This window comes from Semicossyphus pulcher, unplaced genomic scaffold, assembly GCF_022749685.1.
Source record: "Semicossyphus pulcher isolate SPU_LCO1_2020_fin unplaced genomic scaffold, fSemPul1.0.p SCAF_20, whole genome shotgun sequence".
In the NCBI taxonomy this organism is placed as follows: Eukaryota; Metazoa; Chordata; class Actinopteri; order Labriformes; family Labridae; genus Semicossyphus; species Semicossyphus pulcher.
The window spans coordinates 13,513,717-13,538,927 of NW_027211694.1; the positions used below are offsets into that span (position 1 = coordinate 13,513,717).

At 40.7% G+C, this 25,211-nt stretch overlaps 2 protein-coding genes across 3 annotated transcripts; one reads left to right on the top strand and one right to left on the bottom strand.

Moving 5' to 3' along the window:
* The first annotated feature begins 1,184 nt into the window (after positions 1-1,184).
* slc37a3 (solute carrier family 37 member 3) lies at positions 1,185-10,799 on the top strand. 2 transcript variants are annotated; one of them, XM_069671083.1, is made up of 14 exons: positions 1,185-1,268; positions 3,017-3,259; positions 4,564-4,678; positions 4,968-5,060; positions 5,181-5,264; positions 5,359-5,504; positions 5,839-5,935; positions 6,030-6,114; positions 6,269-6,468; positions 6,573-6,714; positions 7,155-7,256; positions 8,106-8,305; positions 8,518-8,583; positions 9,255-10,799. In XM_069671083.1, exons 2-14 carry the CDS (start codon positions 3,183-3,185, stop codon positions 9,345-9,347), a joined length of 1,500 nt encoding a protein of 499 aa, XP_069527184.1. In that variant the 5' UTR covers positions 1,185-1,268; positions 3,017-3,182; the 3' UTR covers positions 9,348-10,799. The 2 variants fall into 2 exon arrangements, with proteins under 2 accessions (XP_069527184.1, XP_069527185.1); XM_069671084.1 differs by having other exon boundaries at positions 1,207-1,268; positions 3,064-3,259.
* A 1,083-nt stretch (positions 10,800-11,882) lies between these two features.
* Positions 11,883-18,276, bottom strand: cdkn1d (cyclin-dependent kinase inhibitor 1D). The gene is made up of 3 exons (XM_069671289.1): positions 18,201-18,276; positions 15,179-15,660; positions 11,883-14,785 (listed from the first exon to the last, which is right to left on the bottom strand). The coding sequence occupies exons 2-3, from the start codon at positions 15,648-15,650 to the stop codon at positions 14,727-14,729; spliced, it is 531 nt and encodes a 176-aa protein (XP_069527390.1). The 5' UTR covers positions 15,651-15,660; positions 18,201-18,276; the 3' UTR covers positions 11,883-14,726.
* Positions 18,277-25,211: the final 6,935 nt, after the last annotated feature.

Here is a 25,211-nt window from a genome sequence, read left to right on the forward strand (position 1 = left end):
ACCTCCAAACCACTGTAGTGGGTTGTCTGTCCAGGTTAATCAGTCTGCTGTAGGTTTTCTTATTGGATTTAAGCCGTAAAGCAAGACCTCATATGTTTAATAAAGATAAAATAGAGACATAATGGTCTCACCTCTAACTACTGTACCATCCTCTCCCTGTCTCTTCTTCTATGCCTAACTTTCATTCACTCTCTCTCCCCCCACACACCCTGGATGTGACTTCCTCCCTCTCTCTCTATCTCAGTCTCAAATGTCTCTCTCTCTCTCTTTATGTTAGCTAGCTATGAAAAATAAATAAATGACTCTCGTTACTAAGTAAATCTTGCATTCAGGGTGCAGGGAAATTGTGGGCGACATTGTGTGACATTATTTCCCTCCAAATCTGAAGTTCATTGGAATTCACATCACAACTGCTTCTGAGCTGCAGTTGCTCATGCAGCTGTAGGATAGCAGCCTACACTACTTGCCCCATGGTGTGTTAGCCTACTGCTTTCACATACATAAAATAGTTCCTATGACATTTGCAAAACCTAAAATGTAATTGATTTATAAGCACAGTAAGCATATTTTCTCTAAACTGGCTTGTGTTGTATTTTTATAAATGTCTTATTGCCTATTTAATATTTTTTTCAAAGGCTGCACTACGTTGTATGATTTCTTTTTTATTTTTGACATTTTGGGATCTTATTTTTTACTTGTCACACTAGTCTATATATAAACTTAGGTGTGCCCTTTAGCACTAAAACACATATTACTTCAATATTTAAACTAATTATCATCATTTAAATCCTTAAATGTAAAAGCTGTATGGTTTTCGAATCTTATCTCATCTTAAAAAATTGTTAACACACAACTTAATCACATAATCGAAAAAAGTACTATTTATCATTGTCAAAGACTTACCAGAGTTCAAGTGCAGACAGGATCCCTGTTGCAGTGTCAGGCAGTAACCTGGAGTGTTTAACAAAATAATTTTGGCGGTAGAGATTTTAAACTATGTTGAAATCTTCCTGCAGCCAATGATAGGCTGGCTCTGCCACACAAGTGGCACAGTGACAGGTGAAAGCTGAGCAGCTGTTTCTCACAGATTCTACCGTCACTCTACGCTGTCTCTATGCCTGTCATTCCACTCCTGTCCTGCTGGGGGCAGCAGTGCGCCGCCGCGCTCATGTTGTGGGCAGCGACGCTCATGACACAGGAATCCACAGTAAACACAGATTGTCTGCCACACGAAGAGCAAAGTAGCTTACGACTACCTGCACAGAAAGGTAAGAAAAAGCTTTGGTTTATTTTCTTGTTTCTTTAAAATTCTAAGCTGTGCCTGGCCGATTTTTTTTTCGTAGACTTAGGGTTTAAATGACTCGTTAAACCTTAAAGTTAGCGGTATACCTGGCTATGTAGCTAAAGGCACCAAGTAGCGTTATGTGCCTTGTCACTCAGTGAGGCAGAGATGTACAGAAACTGTTGGGTGTAAAAGTGGCAAATACACCCATTAAAAACAACAAATGGTTGGCGAATATTACTTGAATATACCATATATATATGGGTGTATTGTGTATTGAAATAAAGATGAGTTGGTCTTCTACAAAGAAGCTTGGGCTAATCAATTATTTCAACACATTTAACAAAAACAGTGGTAACAGAGAGGTCTGTTCTGTAATCTACAAAACTGACAGCGTCCTGTGAACAGAACCTCCTGCTTACATTTTCCCTTTTAGTGTGGTGTGCTGCATAAGCATGTCCCACCTGTCAGTTTCTGTATCCTCAAGGGTTTGAATACAAACGAACAAGCACTTTTTCAACAGTCTGCTTTAACAGCCTGTTGTGTTTTGGTGAAAGAATGGGAAACTACTGAGAGAGTCAAGTCGATCTGTCCCTGGAACATCAATGTGTGAAAATATTTGAATTTGAGTAGACGGTGCACACAAACCGATACAATTAATGTGCTCGACTGGTAACCAGGATCTTGTGGGTGGAGTAGGAGTGTTAAAAAAACATAAAATGGATATGAAGTCTTTCACAGAGGAAATGAAACTAAGGCTGCTAACTTCTTCTGGTTCTCAAATTAAAATCATGCAGACGACTGCTCAAAAGTTTATCTGGCTTCCTGGTTTTATAAAAACATGATTATAGCCTGTGCTCCTTAACTTTAAACACATGATCTTAATACAGTTAGCAATGATTTGAAATCATTATCCCTCTACTTTCAGTGACTAACAGTCCGCTCCTACAGATGTTATTAGAGTAAGATGTCAAAAGGAAACATTTGAGAATTGCCAATACTTTAGGATTGCAGGAACAGTAAAAACAGTTGGACCAGAAGATAAGAAAAAAGAGGAAGAATTTAGTACCTTCTTTTCACTCTCATTGTTCCAGTCTTTGTAGCACAGTAACTTCAGATGTTTTTAATGTTTTATTTAAGGAAAACACATGATAACACTGGGAAATACACATTCAAAATTCATTGGAAAAGGTACTCGGTATCAGCCAGATTTGAGGTATCAGGATCATATTGGTGACTGAAAGAGAGCGAGTGACTCATCCCTAGTTCTTACTTATTAAAGCCTTGTGTAAACAACATATGGTAGTGCGTGTTTAACAGGCTGCTGGGGGAGGTGTAATGGTTTCAGAGGCGGTCAGTTATACACTGGGCTCATTGATACCTGTAAGTGCCAGACAACACCCAACATTCAGACCAAATGCATCCATTTACACTCTCTTTTACCCCAAGGGGATGGATTCTCTCAACAAGAAAATGCCTGTAATAGTGCAGGTATCATCCAGGAACAGGTAACTTTACATTCATCACCTGGTCATGGCAAACTTGGGTGAAGTCAAACTCTGCACTCTTTAAAAGGAACAGTCACCCTGAAACTTTTTGCATGAAACATATACGGTTGGCTGTAAACCTGGTAGTCTGTCTGTGTGTGTGTGTGTGTGTGTGTGTGTGCTCTTCTGTCATACATAAACAATCAGTTAAGCATTTTAATATTGTTTTTTAATCCCTTCTTTTCAGGCTTATTTGTCATTCCCCAAGTGATGTGCTTATCCCATCTGGCATAGTGGAAGACCATAGCTGAACCCCCTCCCTGTCCTGTTGCTGTTCCCCCTGAAGAATTCCACCGCCACCACCTCCTTCCACGTCCTCCACCTCATCCTTCCTCCCTCAGGCCGCCCCTGTGATGCCTCCCTCGTGCTGTGGCTACTTGTCACAGTACACCCATCATCATCTGGTTGCCTTCCTCCTCACCTTCTTTAGGTAATCTAGACCCACCCTGCGTCAGAGACTTTCCTTTAGAACCTCCTGGGTTAGTTTCTAGATGATCCTGTGGTCATGTTTCTTTTTGTAGATATTTTGTTTCATTTTTCAGAATATTTCCAGGAAGTTTTGTTGCATATTTACTGGGAAAATCCCAGGAAAGATGGGGAAAATTAGATTGCACATATTTGGCAGTAGCCCATGGAGCCACAAGAACATGCCTCGAGTAAAAAAAATGGTGTTACATAAAATGAATGGTAGCTAGTGCAAAAATGTGCTGGGAATGAGCTGTTAAATCAGGTGAAAGGTCTATGGAGCAAGGTTACACTAGGTGAGATGCAGTTAAGATAACATAGACAAAAAGTAGTGATTTCCAATAGGCTGGGTTGCGACACACATTAAAAGGGACTTAAAAAAACAAAGTGAAATTTTCGGCATATTTTAAAATGAATGCACAGCAACAAAGCAGGAAATGCATTATAGTTCGGGTCACCTGGTAAATCCCATGCCAAGAATTGATTTAGGTCAGTGCTGCTGTTAATCTTTAATTACAGTAGATTTGGTGTCACACGTCTGCAGCCTCTGTGTGACCCTCTTATCAGGAGCAAAGCAAAGTGCCGTCTGCAGCAGCTAGTTGCACACAGCGCAGACTGCTGCTCAGCAAAAAATGGATCTCTGTCATTTCCTCTTTCTTTAGTAAAGATTTTATGTTGGTGTGTTTCCTGTAAAATCATTAGTCAGAATTGAAATGCAGCTACGTTGGAATTTAACCTTCTGCACGCCCTTTGTTATCTTTAAAAGAGGGTGTAATATGCTGGTTCACATTTTAAGGCGTATATATCATTTTACAATGTTGGATGCCCAGACTAAACGTGGGTGAAGTTTCAAATCTGAAAGTGAAAGTATGTTGGAGTAATCCCCAGGCTTCTCAGCTCAGTCTGCAGGCTGCTGTGAACACCAGGTTTCACACAGTTTGTTCTACACGCCGCACATTGTAACATCACAAAGTGCAGCCTCAGCAGGCTTCGGAGAGCTGGACCAATCAGAAGAAAGCGGTCTTGTAGGGGCGGGGTTCCTTAAAGTGGCAGAGCTGACTGATTTGTTTCAGGCAGAGGCTGTATGAGGGCCTGCACAGAGCACCAGTGTTAGAAAAATGAGGAGTGTTTTTTAACTGTAAATTATGCTAAGCTACTCCACAGGTATCACAGAGTGAAACATAAAGCTTGAAATTTGCATAATACCCCCCCTTTAACATCTGTTCATTAATTAAGCAGTTGCTACCCCTCTGTTTTCTGCCTCTCCAGCTATGTTTTGCTGCATGCGTCCAGGAAGACGTTCAGCAATGTGAAAGTGAGCATCTCGGCCCAGTGGACGCCAACCCTACAGAATGGCAGTGCAACTGCTTACTCCCCTGGCGAGGTACTCTGCTCCAGCAGAACACACAGCCTTTAATAGGGGTGTCACAATTTTGATTCTAAATCAGAAATGGATCCTAAAGTAGCTTGCCTTTTCAAACTAATCAAATCCACAGCGTTTATGTATTTATGCAATGTGCTGTGTTCACTGGGCCCAAAGACAAAATCAAATATTTGCACATTACATGTCTCAATTAAGAAGATGCTTTCCATTTATACGGCCGTGGTAACAAAATGGACTACGCTGTTTACACAGAGATGTAATTAACGGTTTTCTCTCTTTACTGTCTCAGACATGGGAGGACAACCGTCTGTTTGACGATGTAAAACAGGCCACGCTGTTCCTGGGAGCTCTGGACTCCATCTTCCTCTTCTCATACGCAGTGGTGAGCAGTGAAGCAACTAGGACTGGGAGGAAAATTCAGATTATAGAACAAGAAGAGAGGCTGCATCTTTCACTGTTAATCTTACTTGTTTTTTCGTCTAATTTTGTGTTGTGCACACAGGGTTTGTATCTGAGCGGTGTGATTGGGGACAGAGTGAACCTGCGCTACGTGCTCTGCTTCGGCCTGTGTGGCTCTGCTGCAGTGGTGAGTTCAAAGACCTTATGTTCGGCTGCTTTCGTAATGCTTTGTATTCATATAATATGTCGGACTATAACTGTTTCTGTCTATATGTTTGCAGGAGTTTGTGTTTGGCACTCTCACAGAATGGCTCAAAATCTACAACGTCTACCTGTACTGCGGCCTTTGGGTGCTGAACGGCCTGCTGCAGTCGGCTGTCTGGCCCTGCGTCGTGGCCGTCATGGGCAACTGGTTCGGCAAGACGGGGTGGGTGACTTTACTTCGTTTACAAAACCTTCATTAGTCTAACAGTGCTTCAAGTGTTGGATATGTTTGGATTAAAACTGCAACATCAGTGCAGCCTGAAATATTTCGACCAAGTTAGGCGAGAAGGGGAAACACACTCGCTCACACTCGCACAATGGCATCCATTCACTGCTGCTGCTGCTGCTAAACATAGACGCCATTTAGACTCAGTTTCTTCAGGGCTTGTTAACAAAATTTGCTGAATATACAAATAGCAACACATTATCTGCCAGTTTACGGAAAATTCTACTTAATTTCTAACTTTATATAACTGAACTTCTTGTTTTATTTCTAGTCGAGGCTTTGTGTTTGGCCTGTGGAGCGCTTGTGCATCAGTGGGCAACATCCTGGGAGCCTTCCTGGCTTCTAGCGTGCTCAAGTATGGATACGAGGTAAGACACACACGCACTTTATATTGATGCCTTTTAGCATAATATTCTCAGCAGCTTAATGCTAACATGATGTACTGTGTGTTGCTATGTGCAGTATGCCTTCCTGGTGACCTCAGTGGTGCAGTTTGCTGGAGGGATTGTGGTGTTCTTCGGCCTGCTTACATCCCCAAAAGAAGTTGGTAAGGACTGTTATTTAGGACTCTATGTTTACTTTAAATTGACCTTATTCCCACGGTAGCCATTTTAAACTTACATCACACACAGCAGTTGACCTTAACTCTTGATTGAATTTAGGCTCCAAAGCTTGACTGTGTGTTTGTGTGTCTGTGTCAGGTCTGAGCCTGGAGTCGACTGGACTCAGCCCGGTGGAGACGGACGCAGACAGCCACAGGCCGCTGATGAGCGACGAGGAGGATGAGGTGGAGGTGTACGGCAGGCGATACCACTCAGTACCGCCGCCAGACGAACCTCTGGATGAGGCTCCTAAAGCCATCGGATTCTGCCAGGCGTTCTGTCTGCCTGGAGTGCTTCCTGTGAGTCCACAACTCTTACAAAGAAATGTGTTTATAAAGAGCTTTTAAACAAGACTTCACCACGGAGATTACATGATAAAAAACTTCCCCTGTTTGTTCTGCAGTACTCTCTGGCTTATGCATGTCTGAAGCTGGTCAACTACTCTTTCTTCTTCTGGCTTCCTTTCTACCTGAGCAACAACTACGGCTGGAAGGAGGCTGAGGCCGACCGCCTGTCTGTGTGGTACGATGTCGGAGGAATCATCGGTGAGTGACATGCAATTTATACATTGTCTTCCATCCTTTATTAAATTAGTGTCAGTGAAATTTGTTTTAAAAATCAACAGATTTTTTAAGGGACATTTGTACTGGTGCACTAAAAAATAAAACTGTATAAACGCATTATATCATCATTTTTGAATAGACATGCATTTAAACACTAATATTATAAATGTATATAATCTTGTAATTCGGTAAATCATTAAAGTGCATTTGGGTTCATTATATAAGTTATAGTCTCTAATCGAGGAAGCTCGTCTATTGGTCCAGCAAAAATAGAAAAATACAAATATTGCTCGCCTTCTTGCTACAATAAGAAAAATATGCATGCATACTATATTAATCATAAACCACCTGTGAGTTAGTATCTTTATTGTCTTTTTCTCATACTGTCTGTAATTGTGCCATTGTGTTTCTTTGTGCACCAGGAGGGACCGTTCAGGGTCTGATTTCAGACTTCTTGGGAAAAAGAGCGCCAGTGTTGGCTGCTAGTCTGGTGCTGGCGATGGGAGCCCTGGTGGGATACAGCCGTGAGTATTTAATTGACACCATTACCTGGTTATTATTCACCAAGAATAGAAAAAAATTGTTAAAAATGTGAACATATGTTTCTTTTTTTGCTCGATGAGATAAGAAATGTTGAGTTTTGGATTTGTTTCTTGGATGGGGACAGCAATATTGTATGCCATTATTTTCAATATTTATTTTTTATAGAATAAATGATCAATTATCATAAGGATTAATCAATAAATATATATAAATAGATGGACAACGCGTCTCTTAGCCAAAAAACCCTTGCCTTCTTGCGCTTCTTGCGCAGTCAGTGCTGCGGAGTAGAGATTGATTGGTACAGTAGATGTCCCGCCCCCTTCCTCTATCACAACCTTATGTGGGCGAATGAAGGTCTGAAGCAGACGTTCACTGATATGGGAACTTCAATGACTGTCGTGATTGTTTTAGTTACGTCTCCTCTCGCCGTGGCTCCTCTGCTAATGCGGAACAGATCGGCTGCAGAAGCCGTATTTGTCAACAGAGCTGTCAATCATCCTTAAATCAGCATGATAAGAAGTAACTATGTATGTATGGATGTATGTACCATGTATTTTGATTTTATAGTTTGACTCATGTCCCATCTTATAACATTTAGGAGGCTTGATTTATGATCTGTACTGCAGCCAGTCAGCAGGGGGCGATAGAGATGTTTTTTCAGTCTTCCCTACATCTGTTACTTCCCTGAACTAAAACCAATTGCTTTCTTTGATAGGTACAGCAGTGTTGACCTGTAACATCGCCATAAACCTCATTATATAAGCTTAACGCTAGCATTTTTTTAGCTTTAGCAACAATATCATAATTCTACTCTCTGTCTTCATCCTCAGGCTCACCGAATGACCAGGTGATAAACGCCGTGCTGTTGGCTACGACCGGCTTCTTCATCGGCGGTCCATCTAACATGATCAGCTCGGCCATCTCTGCTGACCTGGGGAGGCAGGAGGCTCTGAGGGGGAGTCAGCAGGCGCTGGCTACGGTTACAGGCATCGTGGATGGAACTGGAAGTATAGGAGCTGCTGGGGGACAGGTGAAAAAAAGATACATTTTCCCACTCAAAATAGAGCTGATATACGGACAGTAATACATTTGCCCCAATGTAATTGTATATGTCTGTATTCACTAGCTTTCAATTGCAGGTGTGCAAATGTACACATAAAAACATCTTGCAGCAACTACTGTAGATAATGTTGATTGTAAATTAGATTGTTAGATTGACTTTTCTGTCTTCATCATTTCTAGTACCTGGTGTCCCTGATTGAGAGCAAGCTGGGCTGGATGTATGTGTTCTACTTCTTCATCGTCATGGTAAGAGGACATCCGGCAATTGCAATATGCCTTCTGAAGTAAATTCTGAAATGTCTTAGAAGGAAAAGTTTGATCACTTTAACGTATATATTTTTTGTCCATGCTTGCTCAATTGCAAAATCCAAACTGAATTTTAGGAGAATCAAGGAAATAAAATGCTATTTTTATGCACATTTCAGTCCAATACTGTTACTCAAATATTAGCAGTTAGTTAATAAAGATAAGCAGTAGGTGGCACTGTTTCACCAGCCAGATTCCATGATACAACAAGACCATTCAAACCTGAAATGAGGTCAAATATTAAAAGGAAGATGGTCTTTTTGTCTCCTGGCTTTTTATGTCTCTTCAATGGATAATACACTCACCGGCCACTTTGTTAGGTACACCTTGCTAGTACCGGGTTGGACCCCCTTCTGCCTTAATTCTTTGTGGCATAGATTCAGCAAGTTGCAGAGAGATTTTGGTCCACATTGACATGACAGCATCACGCAGTTGCTGAAGATTTGTCGGCTGCACATCCATGATGAGAATCTCCCATTCGACCGCATCCCAAAGATGCTCTGTTGGATTGAGATCTGGTGACTGTGGAGACCATTCGAGTACTGTGAATACCATATACCGTATATATATAACCTTTTTATAACTTTGATTCTTGTGTTTGTGTGTTACAGACAGGAGGCAGCATCGTGTTCATCACTCCTCTGCTCTTCAAAGAGGTCCTCGCCATGTGGAGAGACAGGCGAGCGCTGCGCCGCCAGCTGTGAAAGTCTTAACATCTGCCAGTCGTAATGTTTCTACTGTTATCAGTTATAGCAGGGCTGCTCTGAAACTCCTTTTAGGTGAGTTTCTGGAGGCTGGAAAGATTTTGTGAACGCTGTCTCTCTCCACTATGATTGTTAAGGAAGTTTGAACTTCCACAACCAGCAGTGTGTGTCTGATAACACACGTGTGAGCAGGCAGAGAGTCTTATCCACTCCTATATGTAAATGTACACTTGTTTTAGTGCCTGACTGAAAGAGGCTTTTAAAGGGACCTGGCTGTCAATCAGTCTGTGAGTTCAGATGTAAGGCCATCACAGAATGTAAATATTTTACGATTTAAATGGATGTAAAAACTTTTAAAATATAGCCGCTCTTGAGTCAAGTTGAATCAGCTTTCGGCCTTTTAAATCACAACTTCTTAACTTAAAGATCTCTGTCCCTCTGAGGCTATGTGGGAGCCGGGGTTGCTTAATGTGAAAAATATTGTGATGTAGAAATGTATCATCAGCTTATGTAGATATGTATGATATTTTTGGTTGAGGTTATTTGCACTGTAGTATTGTAGTATTTTTATGGTAATCAGGCAAAGTCTTGATTTTAGTGAACCACTTCTTAACCACACCTTAGCCGGGGTTTGGGATTCTTTCACCTCACAGCCACTTGTTTTCTCTTATTGAGAGTGTTTGTGTAACCAGGTTTACAATCTATACTGTAAAGCCTTTTCATCATGGGAACTGTTCCTCATGTGTCTTTCACTGACATGATATTTGACCATCATTCCTTTTTCACTTCCCGTTCATGGGAATGTTTACGCCTCAAGTTTGAGTGTCTTAATTAACAAGAGATATCGATTAAAAAACCCTTCACACTGACAGACAGACAATTAGAAGGGGAATCTTTCATGTCTCCTCACATGTTAAGTTTACAATGTAACACGCCTCTTACACACTGAGGAAGAGAAAAGTTTCTTCTCTGTAGCAGATTTGCACATTTTTTTGTTCGGTGTCTCAGTTTCATTTTAAAGAGAAATTAAGATAAAATACTTTAAAATGACTCATGATCAAAGTAGGAAAATTATCTCCAACCTTCTTTACTAGACTCAATAACCAACCATTCTTTGGGAAAGAAGAAAAGAAGTGATCAAGATAAGATAAGATTGTACTCTATTGATCCCCAGAGGGGAAATTTGGCATTACAATTTGTGATTTTCCCGCCACTATGTCTAAAAACAAGAGCTTGTTTTCTCAGTTGCATGTACGTACACGAATCACCATGAAAAGTGGTGATAGCGAAAAGTGACACAGGTTTGTTCTGTAAGATCGTAAGCAACTGATAACACTTGCCAAATCAAATGTAACTGAATGTAAATCTATGTGGAATGTTTAACTTTATCTGTGGTGAATTTTCTCTTTTTTATTTATGTGAACTTCTTGTTTTAACTAATGTAAATGCAAATCCTCATTTTAAATAAATGCAAATTACTTTTTGCAAATGTTGGTTTTGGTCATCTATAAACATTTACAGAACCTTTCAGATGAGATTAAAAGAGTTAGAATTTCATTTTTGAAACTTAATTTTTCATCTTTTCTGACTTAAATTTTACTAAAGCTTCAAAGTTGCATTAAGACACATTATTGCCAAAAAACATACATCGATCAGCCGTAACATTATGACCAACATACAGGTGTAGTGATTAACACTGATTATCATTTTACAATGGCCTCTGGCAGTGGGTGGGATATGTTAGGCAGCAAGTGAACATTTTGTCCTCTAACTTGATGTGTTTGAAGAAGGAAAAATGGGCAAGGGCAAGGATATGGGCGACTTTGACAAGGGCCAAATTGTGATGGCTAGACAACTGGGTCAGAGAATCTCTAAAGCTGCAGCTCTTGTGGGGTGTTCCCGGCCTGGGTCATGGGCAGCTAAGCCCTTATTGTTGCGCAATGACCCGTGTGGTCCAATCCAACAGAAAAGCTGCTGTAGCTCAAACTGCTGAAAAAGTTCATGCTACTTCTGATAGAAAGGGGTCAGAACACAAAGCGAATCGCCCATGCTGACCCCTGTCCACCGCCAAAAGCACCTACAATGTGCACCCGAGCATAAGAACTGGACCACTGAGCAATGGAAGAAGGTGGCCTGGTCTGATGAATCATGTTTTCTTTTAGTTAATGTGGATGGCCGGGTGCGTACCATCTACCTAAGTAGACTAGTACACCCCTTCAAGGAAACGATGTTCCCCAATGGCAGTGGCCTGCAAAAATGCTACAGAACTTAAAGGATCTGCTGTTAACGTCTTTGTGCCAGATACCACAGCACATCTTCAGAGATCTAGTGGAGTTCATGCCTTGGCGGGTCAGGGCTGTTTTGGCGGCAAAATTCCACTTTAATCGTTGACTGCGTGCAATGTTACCTTAACACCACCAGGGGGTGCTAGTAGGACAAGAAACTCTATTTCCAACATTTCTTCATCTCTGTATAAGTTCATGTTTACAACTCTTAACACGGAAAGGAAACAAAAACTTCACACCAGTGTTTTCAGGTTTATATCATCTCTTTCATGAACAGTTTATTTATTTAACACTATGAAATCAACAAAATGAAAGGCAACAGTGTACCAACAACCCAGCAATATAATATTTTCTAAACAAATTTGAACAAAAAGGATAAGATTCTGATCCCATAAAAATACACTTCTTACATGTTGCAAGGATACATACGAACCAGCTTTAAATTACAACACAATTAGAACATATGTTGTACAAAGATTATCATACATTCATGCATATACAAAGTAAAAAAAAAAAAGGAACGCTACACTTTGATATAGCTGCGACAGGTGAATTAGGAAAGCTAAGTTTGCTTGGGCACAGTGAGACACTGACTGGACAATCTTGACATTTATTTTGTTTAGTTATTTCTCTTCCAAACGGACTTGAGGGAGACTAACAAAGCTACAAGATCAGTTTCTTACAGTTTGACTTGAGGGGAAAATGTTAGTTTTAAATGTCAAAAAAATCCTCGTCTGTGTCTCAGTTTCTCGTTGAGTTTTGTGGGTTTTTTTAGGATTACCATACAAAAATAGGTCTCTTGTCAACAATGTTTAAAGTAGTGCAAAGATATAGTCTCAGAAATAACACAATTAGTTAGTTGTAGCAAAAAGGGGGAATTTCTGATTATTTCCCCACATAACAAATGAAACGAACTCAAAATAAGTTAATATAAACTTTTAAAGTTTCCTCTTAGATGCGCTGAAAAGATAGGCGCACACAAACACTGTCTCAGACACACACACATATATAAGAAGACAAACAAGTACATTTTTACAATTTAAAATAGCCATGTTTGCTATTTTTAGATCTGTGAAACACCACCCTGTTGGTCCATGACAGACACCAACATTGTGTTAACATGATTATGAACAACTGCTTTCATGCTGATTCTTCACGCAGACTGAGGCAGTTTGTTCGTGAAAGAGAGACTGAGAGACTTTTAAGGGGGCAGACAAAAGCGCGTCTGAATCACAGGCCACTTGTCTGGACAAAGAAATCCTTTGATCCAGACGGGGTCTGAGACATTTTCTCCTTAAGGTTTGCTAATAAAACTTTTCCCCGTGTCCCCCCCCCCCCAAACTCTCAATTCCTCTGCTCAGCCTAAAGCAAAGAGAGGCTAAGAGAGGGGGAGACACCAAAAGCCCCGACCCACTCTGGACTGGGGTTTCCTCTGGTCTGACACACTGACTCTTTTACCCGATATGGAACTTGAAACAGGCTGCTGAACCTCGACAGCTTTTACCACAACAGAATAATAAGCCCCCCTCCCCTCCCTCCTTTCTGTTTCTCTGTCTCTCTTTCACCCGCAAACACAAACAACCTGAGCTGCGTTGGTTTTGTTTCTATGTATTTAACTTGTTTCAGTTGATGAGGTAGTAAGAATATGGCTTTTAATCCATATACAGAATACAATGACTGTATGCATGTCCTATTTGAGTAACCACAGTTATGAGTTTAGACTTTTAATTTGAAGGTCTGGACATGCTTCAAACCCTTAACTGATCACTAAACAGAGAGCGATGTGTTTTAATGATGTGTTTCTAATTTAATGGCACAGCAACTTCTCTTTGGTTCAGCTACCGCAGCTTGCGATAAACCTCAAGATAAACAAACCAACGCGCTCATACACACACTCGTACACACGCATACATAATGCCAACACTTATAGGACTGCACAGCGACAGAAAGTGTGAAGCAGCTCCGCTCTTCATATTGACAAAAGGTCATATTCCTCTGAGCTGCAGCACAAGATAAAACACTACATTCCTTTCATGAAGAAAAGAGAACATAAAAACAAAGAGTTGCTACATTGTTACAAGCATTAAGCTGACAAAACATACAGCTAAATAAGGTATGTTCTCATCTGTTACAACCCCATTATGCAAATAATACAAAGCAAAAAGGGAATAAAGTTGGTATATTTTTTTGCTGTTGTAATGGTGTAAAATATACAGCCATTATTTTTGACTGGCAACGGTGGAGTTTATATGAGCCCTAATGACTTTTAGTCTAACGCATAATTTAGGGGCAATGGCACAGGTTTCCACAAACACCTTATCTTACCCTGTTTGACGCATTGCTTGTCTATTTTTTTTTTTTTTTTTTTGACGATGATCTAGCATCGTGAATAATAAATAAATAGTCACATAGGAAACATTATTATTATTAATACTCAGAATTTAAGTCCCTATCACACAGGCACGGCCGCATTACCTCATCGCTTAACCTCCACCGTTGACCTTTAACCTTGCTGCTAATCACAGTCACGCTGCCAAATTTGGAGCACTGGATGAGGGTTTGACCCCTGGCTCGACTCGTGCTCTCTGAGCCGTGGGGTGAGACTAAAGGCTAAGTGTTTTGTGAGGCCAGAAATAGTACCTCATCTAATCAAAACCTCCTATGACTTTTGGCAAGAGGGAGAAAAAAGGTCGAGGACTGAGGTCAAATACTATCCAAGGCCCGTTCAGAAGAAAATTAACCTCTTAAAACTAGAGCCTGTTTTCTGTTATTAAGAGTGCATTCAAAATGATTCACAGTATTGTCGAAAGCTGAGGAAAACAGTATATAGATTATATAAAATATTTATAGTTGTCACAAAAAACGTTTCTGAAGTCTGAGCATGATTAACCAGGACTATTGTAGCTTCCTTGTGCTGAAAAACTAAAAGTATGTGACGTCAGAAAAGTTCTTAAGCCCGTGCTGCACGAGCTTGCGAACAGTCATTTAGAAATTGCTACATATGTACATTTGATATGATGCATATCTATGTGAGGTGACATGTAGAAGGCTGTCGACCACTAAGTGATCCCACGCTGGTTCTAGTTTTCTTTTTCTACTGCCGAGTAGGGGTCTTGTGATGCAGGTGCTTCCTTTTCTTCACCTTGAAGAAATCTGCAGAGAGAAAAATAAGACGAAGTTAGGAAAAAATAACTTCAGTCTGATAGTTGTCTTTTATCACTTTATACATTTTGATATAAAGTATAAGACCATTATATAGGTCAAGAAAACACAGAGCTTACACCAACAGCAGGTTAGCTTAGCTTAGCTTAGCACAAAGAGCGGAAACCCAGCTAGCTTTGCCTCCATACCTGCATCTGTAAAGCTAACTTACTAACATATCTTATCTTGTTTGTTTAAGAAAAAAAAAATCCAACGATTTGAGTAATGCTAAGCTAACTGCTAACTTACCTCATAATATGACAGTGGTATCTCACATCTTATTTAATTCTCTGTATGAAATGAATGAGCAAATGTCCCAACTATTAAAGTATTTCCAGAACTGACCTGTGATAGAAGACTGTTTGCGTTTTCCTAGCAATTTGATGCGGTAGCGCCCCTTGGTGGTCACCTCCATGTACTCATCCCCAGACCCTGACGAGCTGCTGGACCCTGAGGATCCCTCGAGTGACGAAAACAATGTCCGCCTTTTGCGAAATGGATTAGACACTGGTTTAACTGTGCAGCTGCGGTAAAACGCCGGCACATCCTGGCACCTAAGCTCCTCCCACTCAACGTTGGAGGCCTCTCCTGGCATTTCGCTGTCGAAATCGAAGTTCCAGCGCTTGTTGGCCACCTCCACGCTCATGCAGAGTAGCCGCTGGAAGTCCTCCTGCAGCTGCTGGTGGTCCACAGGCCCGAAGAGGTTCCTCCGCACCGGCCCCACCTTCAATTTCAAGGCCTCGATGCCCCCCAGGCATGAGAGCTCTGCATTAGATGTCGTAGCCTGTCCTGCTGTTGATGTTGATGGAGAAGCCATCGCTAAATCCCTGTCAGAGAACAAACATAAAAGTGTTAGAGGAAGGGCAGAGGTGGGTGTTGACTCTGTAAGGCCTGCAGAGTTTCAATGAAGTGTGATCTGTGTTTTTTACAGGCAAAGATTACATACAAACATACAAGCTATAAAGAGCTCGAACCCTCTACATATACCAGCTGTATCTGCTCTCCTGGGCGCCTTTATGCTTTATGTGATCAGATACACATGTGCCCTAACCCGCTGAGTAATTACTGCAGCGACAGGTAACTGAACCAGCACCAAATAAATCTCCAACAAAACTCACACACAGCCTGACTAGTTCAGTAAACGTGACTCTCCACCTGCTCTGGTGTCTGCCAGTCAAAGGTCGCCAGTTAGGGTCAGCAGGTCACTTAGAGAACAGGCGTATGTAGGCCTCTTGTGAGGAATGTTAACCACATTACCCAGCTGTTATGTGCCACATGTAATTAGAGTAACACTGTTGAATTCTGGGATTGATATTCTAAATTAGGTTTCCAGCTCAGTCCTATCACAATTTGCACATAGAGGTTAATTTAGCATGTAGGTGGATGATAACCGCACCCCTCGCTGACTCTGTAAGCCTCTGTCTGACTCCTACTAAAACTGACTGCTCTGTGCTTTATCAGTTGTGTGTGGCTGTAAAAGTAAATTTGTATGGTAATATACTATACATTACCACCAGACTACTATCTTTACAACCTGTCTTCTATAGCGGCCCTGTGCCAAAATAAAACTAATATTTCACTTAATTTTATGGGTACATGCTGCATATGCTTTAATAATTTTGTGCATAATAAAATTATCATAAAGACAGTTGGAGACCAGGGGGGTGGGGGGCTGAAAAGGGGCCCCAGAGCGGGTTAATCCGGCCCTGCCCAAATCTCAAGATTAAAAATCAATTAAAAGCAGTTATACCCAAAACAGCAGGTATGTTCTCATTAGAAGCGTTACACCATTAATTTAGAATTGTAATGAAATAAAACTGTAAAACACAGCAAGCAAAAATGTTCAGACAGACTTTTACAGTTTCAACATGCCTTCTCATAAGCCTGAAGACGTAAGCCGTAAGAGGCCGTCTTGAAAAACACCCAAGAGGGGGCTGAGGGGGGAGCAAACCGTTGCGCAATTGTTTGACACTTACATTATAAAGAGCTAGGAAGAGCACATCACAAGTCGAAAAGCCTGTAATTTTACGATGTCTGTGTACTTATGTACACTGTTAACAACCATGTGTTTTAAACCGCAGCAGGCGTCAAATTAGAACATTTTCCGAAGTGCGTACTTTTCTGTAATCACTTGCAATAACAGATTTAACCCGCGCAACTTCAAGTTCCTCGAAATTCATCTTCCTTAACAGCTGGATAAATATCAAAAAGACAAAACCATAATTGCTTTCTTTCATCAACAGCTCTGCTCACTGCTAGTGAAAGTTGTTTGCGTCGAAAATGAAGTGGGCGCGGTATGCAGATCAGATTTCCTCCCTGCTCCGCTTAACCCACTTGCAAAAAACACCGAGGAACCCCTCCATGTCTAACCCCAATTCTCCAATAAATGACTACACTTTGAAATGCAACTACTATCTGCAGCTACAACAAGTTGCAGTGCAATGTTCAATTAGACAACTCCAGAAAATTCACTTTTAGGCTTTGCAAAATGACTGAAGCGTGGAGGAAAAACTTTGTGACGCAGTCAGATTCAGTGCTGCTGCTGCTGCAAATGTGGGTCAATGAGATGCGACACAAACAGCGCGCGACTTGTCAAATCACACCTCACTCATTACACACAAAACAGCCACTGAACATGAATATTACGAAAAATAACCAGAAAGTCCGGAAATTTGCAAAGGCGTTAACCTTTTAAATGCATCATAACGACTAGAAAGAAATGTTCTTAAACTGAACTGTGCTTTTTATCCAACCCAACTTGTGGCTAAGTATAATAATGAATTAAAAAAAATAGTTATAAAGAAACGATACACTATAACGTCATGCCTGGCATGGACAAAACAAGTAATAGACTATTTGCCTCTTACCATCAGCGTCAATTTCTCAAAAGTCTTCAAAAGTGGAGTTTCACGGCGCGAGCGTTTTGTCCTCTCACTACGCACTTTTTTATCCGGTCAAAAGAGTGGAAGTTGCTCCTGACAGCCCCGTGGACACAAACAATGTCACGTTGAAAAAGTTTCAGCAGACACTACCCACTACCTCAGGCTTGTTCTTGTCCCCTTATCGGCGACTTGTTTGTTAAGAACTCAGAGGACAGGAGGGGGACGTCCTACTATAGGAGTCAGTCACGTGGTGTCCATCAAAACAGACATTGTTGGAGTGCAGCCAGTAGGTAACTATATCATAAATTCTTACGACAGTAACCACAACACAAGCTACAGCTGCATTGTTGCGAAAGTTTGCAGAAATACTTCCAAAATGCTTAAAGTAAAAAAAGACATCAAAATGCACTTAATGCTATTTAATTGCATGTGTATAAATGTATTATATATAATACAATTAATAATGACAATAAAAAGTTTCTTACCTCGTTATTATGATTTTAAAAATCCCGCGTTTCAGTTTGCGCACTCCTGCTCTAAACCTGTTGCTTCTGCACTCTGTAACGCCCTTGTGCCTTACTTTTCCTTCAGAGGCTCTAGAAGTAGGTCAAATATCTTGGCAAGGGCGGCCATTTCCCTTCTCCCGCAAATGTGACACACATTCTCGTGTTATGCTTGCATCACGTTTTTTTTGGCCCCTCGCCCGCGCCCTCTTGTCACGTTGAACTGCAACGTGACTTCAACTGGAGCGAACAGCCCCCTTTTGACTTATTTCCCTGTACATTAACCATTGATCTTTATGGGAACATATATATTTAGTTCTATAAAGTTGGGAAAACTGAAACGCACCTGAATGCCACGTTCGTGTGCATTTCCTTACAAAGAGGAAGTACAGAGAGAACACTTCTATTTCTCCACTTTAACTGAAAAAGTTTTTGACTTCTTGACTTCATTATTAACATATAACTTTAAGTGATAAATCACACACAAACAAAGCTACATATAAACTTTAAACTAACTTTTACTGGTCAAAGAAGAGAATTGTCTGATTTTACCATAAACCAAGCCTCATGAGGATTTTTTCTTATTTCACAGGAACAATACAGTTATGAGAGTATTGCCATTAAATGAAAAATATATTCAGTTTTAAATGTAAATTATTGTTTCTAATTAATCAAAAGAAAATAAATATGCAAAGATATAGATCATCAGGTTAAGTCAATTTTTTTGACCAAAATGCCTCTCAGATGTGAACATTTGCTGGTCTGCTTGCTTGTCTTTAGTAGTTACACATGCAATGTATGAAAAGATGTATAAATTGAGGCATATTGATATGCCCGTTGGATTCTCAGACAGGTATTTATACTAATTTGTCTATAATAATCAATTAGAAATAAATAAATGTAACTTCCCCTTCTTTAAAATGCCCATTATTGATCACTTTATCACCATGAGTATTAAATGTCACTCCTTTTTTTACACTATTCGTTTTTTCTCCTTCATTTCCAATTCTGAAATGACACTAAGTAGCCTCTCCTTATTATACCGTGTAACTTCCAATAACTCTTCCTAAACCTGTTATGACACATTTAATTCTTTCTTTGACTATTATGAAAGACTCTGGGTTCTTCTTTCCAATTGTGATTGAGCAATAGAGTGTCCTCTTTCTTATTATCACATAAGCTCTCTGTTACAAGGATGTAATTTAGGCCTCAGCCCTCTCCCTGAATACGTTTTCAGTGACACATTGTTGAAGTCATTTGAGAGGCCCGCGAACCGACCCACGCCCCTCACTCACAGAGGTTATTCCAGGTTTTATACACACACGCACACACACTTGCTATTTTTACATATTAGTCAGTGCCTGGACTGCCTTACACGTGGTATTTCTCCCGCTCAGATTATGCAAATAAAGGCAACATTTCTGCAAGTGGTTTATGAGATGCCGGTATCAGTGATCTTGGAGAGGTCATTGTTTATGCGCGCTGAGTGTGACAGCCCCGTCCTAGAAGTCATTATGTCACCACTATGGAATGTTTCTTGGAAAAAGCTATTTTCACATGGAAGGCTTAGCTAAAGTTCAAGGCAGTTCAGCTCCAGGCTCATAGAAAGCAAAACAAGTTCTCCAAAAGGCATCCAAGTGTGTTTACGAGTTTCACAATAAAACAATCTCAGTGTTGAACTTAATTCACCAAGTGTGTGAATGATAAGGGAGTGTGTGAAAATTATCAGGATAGAGAGGGTGTGAAATTTAAATTTAGCTTTTTTTAACGTTTTATGAAGTCCTCCAAATTTCACGACTATATAAGTTCTTTCTCCATGCCCTCCAGAACAACACAGGAACTGATATGTCAACCACCAGTGCCTGTTCCTTTCAAAACCTTTACAATCCCATTTTTAGTTTGTCATTTGGGGTGATATGCCGCAGTTGTAGCGACTTGTCAATCAAATATAGCCACGCCTTAAAGCATACCCCTTGTAGCCACAATTATATTCAAAATGGGACCAAAGTTAACTAAATAAACATCATACTTTATTGCAAAAGACTTGAAACTAGCAACTGAGACCATAAACACATCAAGAAAATGTTTACTGAGGTAATAAATCAGCCGAGAAGTTGGGTCATTTTCTCATCTGCTATCACACAGTACAATCAGACTTTGTTTTGCAACCAGTGTAGTCGCCCCCTGCTGGCGATTAGAAAGATGCAGGTTTAAGGCACTTCTGCATTGGCTACACTTTTGAAACCAAAAGAGTCTGTGTTTTAAACTGATTGTCCTTTTGGGGGACAAGCTGAAAAGACTGTCACTGTTAATCTTCTTGGGAAGAGAGATTCTTTATGGAGCAAATCGCAAGCTAGGGCTAGAATTAGCAATTGCCAAAAACACAATATAAAAAGCGCAAAGTGAAGGCAACTTGTGGCTAGTAAAGACATGGTGCACTCTTTCTGGAGATAACTTTTAATCCCCAGTAACTATAAAGATCAGCATATAGTTTTTTTTAAACTAAAAATGTGGGGTTTTTTGAGCAACAGTTCCTGTAGGTATCAAGTGGAAAATCAAGCCCTGATACTAAGAGAGTATTTTGGCTTATGCATAACCCTATTGCTAACCCTATCTTTATTTCGAACAATTCAGAAAAAAAACCCCACCTTTTCTTTATCCGACCCACTAATAATTTGCATACAGTCCCTAAATTAGAAAAAAGGATGTGATGATACTTGCTGGTTTTTCTGCTGCTCCACTGACACCCTTTTCTCAGAACAAACTCTTATTGTAGTTATTTTGGGTCTCTCCCATCATGATACATAATAGTCAATTAGTGCTGTGTCCCAGATCCCTAATGCCTTACTAATCTGTGTGTTATATTTGAGGGTTCACCCGCAGACAGTGAATCCTCAATGTGATGATCCCTCTCTGTTTTGTCAGCTCTCTGACCTGTATTTACTGTCAGCTTATTGTTCAACATTAAGTTCCTAATCCTCTTCTTGTTGTCTACAGTGCTGTGTGTGTTTTGGTGTACTCCCCCTTCACCCCTCCTTCCCTCACCTCCCATGCTTAATCCAGTGTTGTATGTTACAGTTGTCTATGCAGTCATTAAGCCCATTGTCTTTCCTCCACGGTCAGCGCCCTTTGAATACATTAGCATGCACGTAAAACAACAGTCACACAGCACAATGTGACTCGAGTCAGAAGACTGTGAGGTGGGGAGCTGTCACAGGGGGTGATGTGTGAGAAAAAAAATCAATTTACCTCTTTTTGTTGACATGTTACTGATTCACTAGTGCGTAAAACACACAAAGGACACTATAGAGAAGCCATTAGGAAGCTGACCATACCTATATCCTAAAACTACAGGCCCTATTTTACAAATGTTTGTAGTTTAAGTGTTTAACACCTAGAATAAGCTGTTACAAAATGGCATAGGAATTTAGGCTTTTTATATATTTGTTATTAGAGATAATCATAGAAATATATCTTGACAAAGCTTTTTTAAAGGATGCTGCTTAAAACACAAGTTGTCAAGTGAATAATTTCACAGTTCTGCGAGGAAAACAACTTAAAAAGACGCTACCAAAACACAATAAAATTGACCAAAGACCAACTTAACTTTGGTGTAATTCATTTAGTTTTAAAACTCATCACTTTAACAACAGATTTATACAGCGATACCATCATTTAAACACCTTTTAAACAAAAAAAATTCAGCAAGGGCCGGGTGGTTATCTTTAGCACAAGAACACCGCGAGGAAGAACAGCACGTACCGTATGGCAGTTTCGTTTCAGCAGGAAGTGTCTGTGGTGAAGCTTTGATAGAGAGCGCAGGACAAGAAACAGAGGAGAGGAAGTTGTTGGTTCACAGGTGCAATGGGGGTTTCCACCGCAGACAGTACATTGTCTACGTCAATCATGATTTACGGACATAAAACAACGACTTACAGAGAAGAAGAGAGAGAGGTGTAAAACCGAGGTGCCGCAGCCACAAAATTAGAGCAAGAAAAGTGAAAGGTTACAGCGTGTTTACAGCAAGCTTTCAGAGCAGTCTGCTAACTGGTTATTTAAGACAAAAAAATGGGCTCACTTTTGCTGATTTACTTACTGAACATTTTCACCTCCTAGCAGCTCATCCATCACGCTGACATATGCACGTATGCACACGTGTAATATGCAAACAGTCAGACAGGTGATAGAGATCAGACCCCAAACACACGGTGCATGGCAGTAGTAAAGGATGGCTGTAGGCTCCAAACGTACGCACGCTGTATCATATACACAGTAGGAGTAGGAGGAACATTAACTGATCAGTACGTATGGTCGGATGATTGACAGGTGATTGAACCATGCCACTTTGGGTCACACTGAAATATCTCAACAGCTTTTTTTGCTTCTCACACTTTGTATAGACATTCATGGTCCCCAGAGGATGATGCTGGGGATCTTGCTTTACCTATCTCATGAGGTCAACTTTATTGTATGTTATTGAATATCTTAATCACTATTGGTTATTTATATCACAATAATATACAAAAACATTTCTCCAGAAGACAAATCCATAGGAGTTGGCTGGTCCAATGAGGTTCACTTTAGCGGCGCCATTATGCTGACAACTATGAGTAATATGCCTCAACAACTTCTAGGTAGTCATTTGCACTACTAATGTTCAACATATGGCCTACTAAATATGCATATTTTCATAATACTTGGGTACAGATGAGAGCTACCCATCCGGGTACTTTGCCCAAAAGTCGCAGCCCCGTCCCCTCTAGGGTGAAAGCAGTACCTCTAATATGAATGGTGGTAAATACAAATCCTTTTAATAACTTAAAATAAGAATACCGTACAGTGTGAAAGCTATTAAGAGCCCACATCCAATAGTCAGTCAGGCCAAAGGATATATTATGACGTTTCCAATCAACAATCAGCATCGTGACATGATAAATAATCAAAGTTATGGGTGTGCATGAGATCCTCTCATGTCTGCCTTCATCATGCTTGACCGGAAGTGTCATAAACTGACTTCACATACACTGTATGCATGTATATACTGTATCTATGTACTGTGTGTATTTAAACCTTGTTACCTGAGTTAGATCATCGGTGTAATGCATAGTCAATCAATCAATCAATCAATCAAATTTTATTTGTATAGCGCCAAATCATAACCAGAGTTATCTCGAGACACTTTACAGAAAGAGCAGGTCTAGACCGACTCTTTGTTATGTTATTTAAAGAGAGGCCCAACATGAATCACCATGAGTAGCACTTAGCAATATTCGGCACATTGGCAAGGAACAACTTCCTTTTAACAGGCAGAAACCTTGAGCAGAACCAGACTCATGTTGAACAGCCATCTGCCTTGACTGGATGGGCCGAAAATGGGATAGAAGGAGATGCAGGATAGAGACAGGCAAAGAGAGAAACAACAACATATGTTCTTGTTACAACAACAACATATGTCCTTGTTACATGAACAACAACAGACACATATGGTTACAATGCCAATAATAGTGGTAGACTAGGGTGAAGATTAGCAAAATAAATAAATAAATTAGCGAGAGAAGCAGAGTAATGATAAAGGCTGAGGTAATCGTAATTGTAACAGTTGAAGTCAACAGGTCTACTATTTAACATTAGCAGCAACAATAATGATATTATGGGGAAGGCTGATGTTAGTAGTTGTTGCAGTCGAGCAGGTCCACAGCAGCAGGTGGTCTGCAGCAACGATCCCCAGGAACCTAGTGTAGTAATGTGGGCTGCAATGTAGTGGTTAATGTAGTATACCGCTTTCATGCTCTCTGCAGGCAGCCTGAAGCCACAGAGCTCTTGCTGTACCCTCCTTTGCCCTTCGTGGAAGTAAAGAAAATCTTTTTTTTTTCACAGTTTGAGACACAGAATTCGATGCAGAAGCTTAAAGGTACTGCAAGTGATTTCTAATAAACTGCCAGTACTTTAACAGCACTTGTTTTCACGCAAAAGGGGGCGTGGCCGATCTGGTGAACAGGAAGTGACGTTTTGCTGCTCTCATCTATACCTGCATATACTGTATGCTCATTTAATTTTTTACGTCTCTGTACAAGCTAAGGTACACAGAACTAAGGCTGGTTCTCATTAAGCATTTACGCAAGCCTCAGCTGTTTTTATTTTTTCTAATTAGCAAATGCTAGCACGCAAACATGCTTAACTTAAACATAGCACCTGCTTTACATCACACTGTTAGCATTTTCTTCCCAAGCATGTTAGCAAAGTTAGCTTAAAACACCACTATGCTTGAGTTTATCCTCTAATAGCTGCTAGCATGGCTGTAAACCACTTTTTTCTTTGTAATCTAGTTATTGTTTGACCTTCAAACCACCTAATTCAGATTAACTGGGCTACAAATACTAAACAGGAAGTGACTTATTATCCAGGCCATGTCCCACAATGCAACATTTCTACTTCACCTTATCTCCAAATGTGGCGGGGTGGAAACTAATTTTGGAACTTTGTACTTTGGGAAAAGTGGAGGGGGGGTTTTGAGATATGCGGAGAAATAAAAGAATAAGTGCATGCATAAATGAAGTCACACACACAAACACACACACACACACACACACACACACACACACACACACGGTACTTCATATGTAAGTGGGAGGAGTTTCCATGGGAGTATTCGCCCAGCTGTGGAGGCCACAGGTGGGGTTTATGGGGGAGAAAGGAGGAGTGCGTTGTACTCTGATTTCATGTGTGTGTGGGAAAGAGGGAGTGTGTGTGTGTGCTTCTGAAGCGGGAGAAAATTGGGGGTGCAGGGAGAGCAAGGTCGCACGCTGGCAGCTGGATATTGTCAGGGGTTCACCGGGGGAGCTAGCATGTCGGGGTGAACGGGTTTAAGCTGAAATGTGCCTAAAGAGACCCTGACTCGGTGTGTTTGTTTTGGGGGGACCTCGGGGGGCTGGCCTGGGGGGTGCCGGTGTCGCATGCACACTGGCGTCATTTTCCTTTTAGCAGCAGTGGCCC

Coding starts and splice junctions, on each gene's coding strand:
- slc37a3 (XM_069671083.1), top strand. CDS start 3,183: ATGCCTCCCTCGTGCTGTGGCTACTTGTCACAGTACACCCATCATCAT. Junction 6,115..6,268: donor TACATCCCCAAAAGAAGTTG/GTAAGGACTGTT, acceptor TGTCTGTGTCAG/GTCTGAGCCTGGAGTCGACT. Junction 7,257..8,105: donor AGCCCTGGTGGGATACAGCC/GTGAGTATTTAA, acceptor CTTCATCCTCAG/GCTCACCGAATGACCAGGTG.
- cdkn1d (XM_069671289.1), bottom strand. CDS start 15,650: ATGGCTTCTCCATCAACATCAACAGCAGGACAGGCTACGACATCTAAT. Junction 14,786..15,178: donor CAAACAGTCTTCTATCACAG/GTCAGTTCTGGA, acceptor TTCTCTCTGCAG/ATTTCTTCAAGGTGAAGAAA.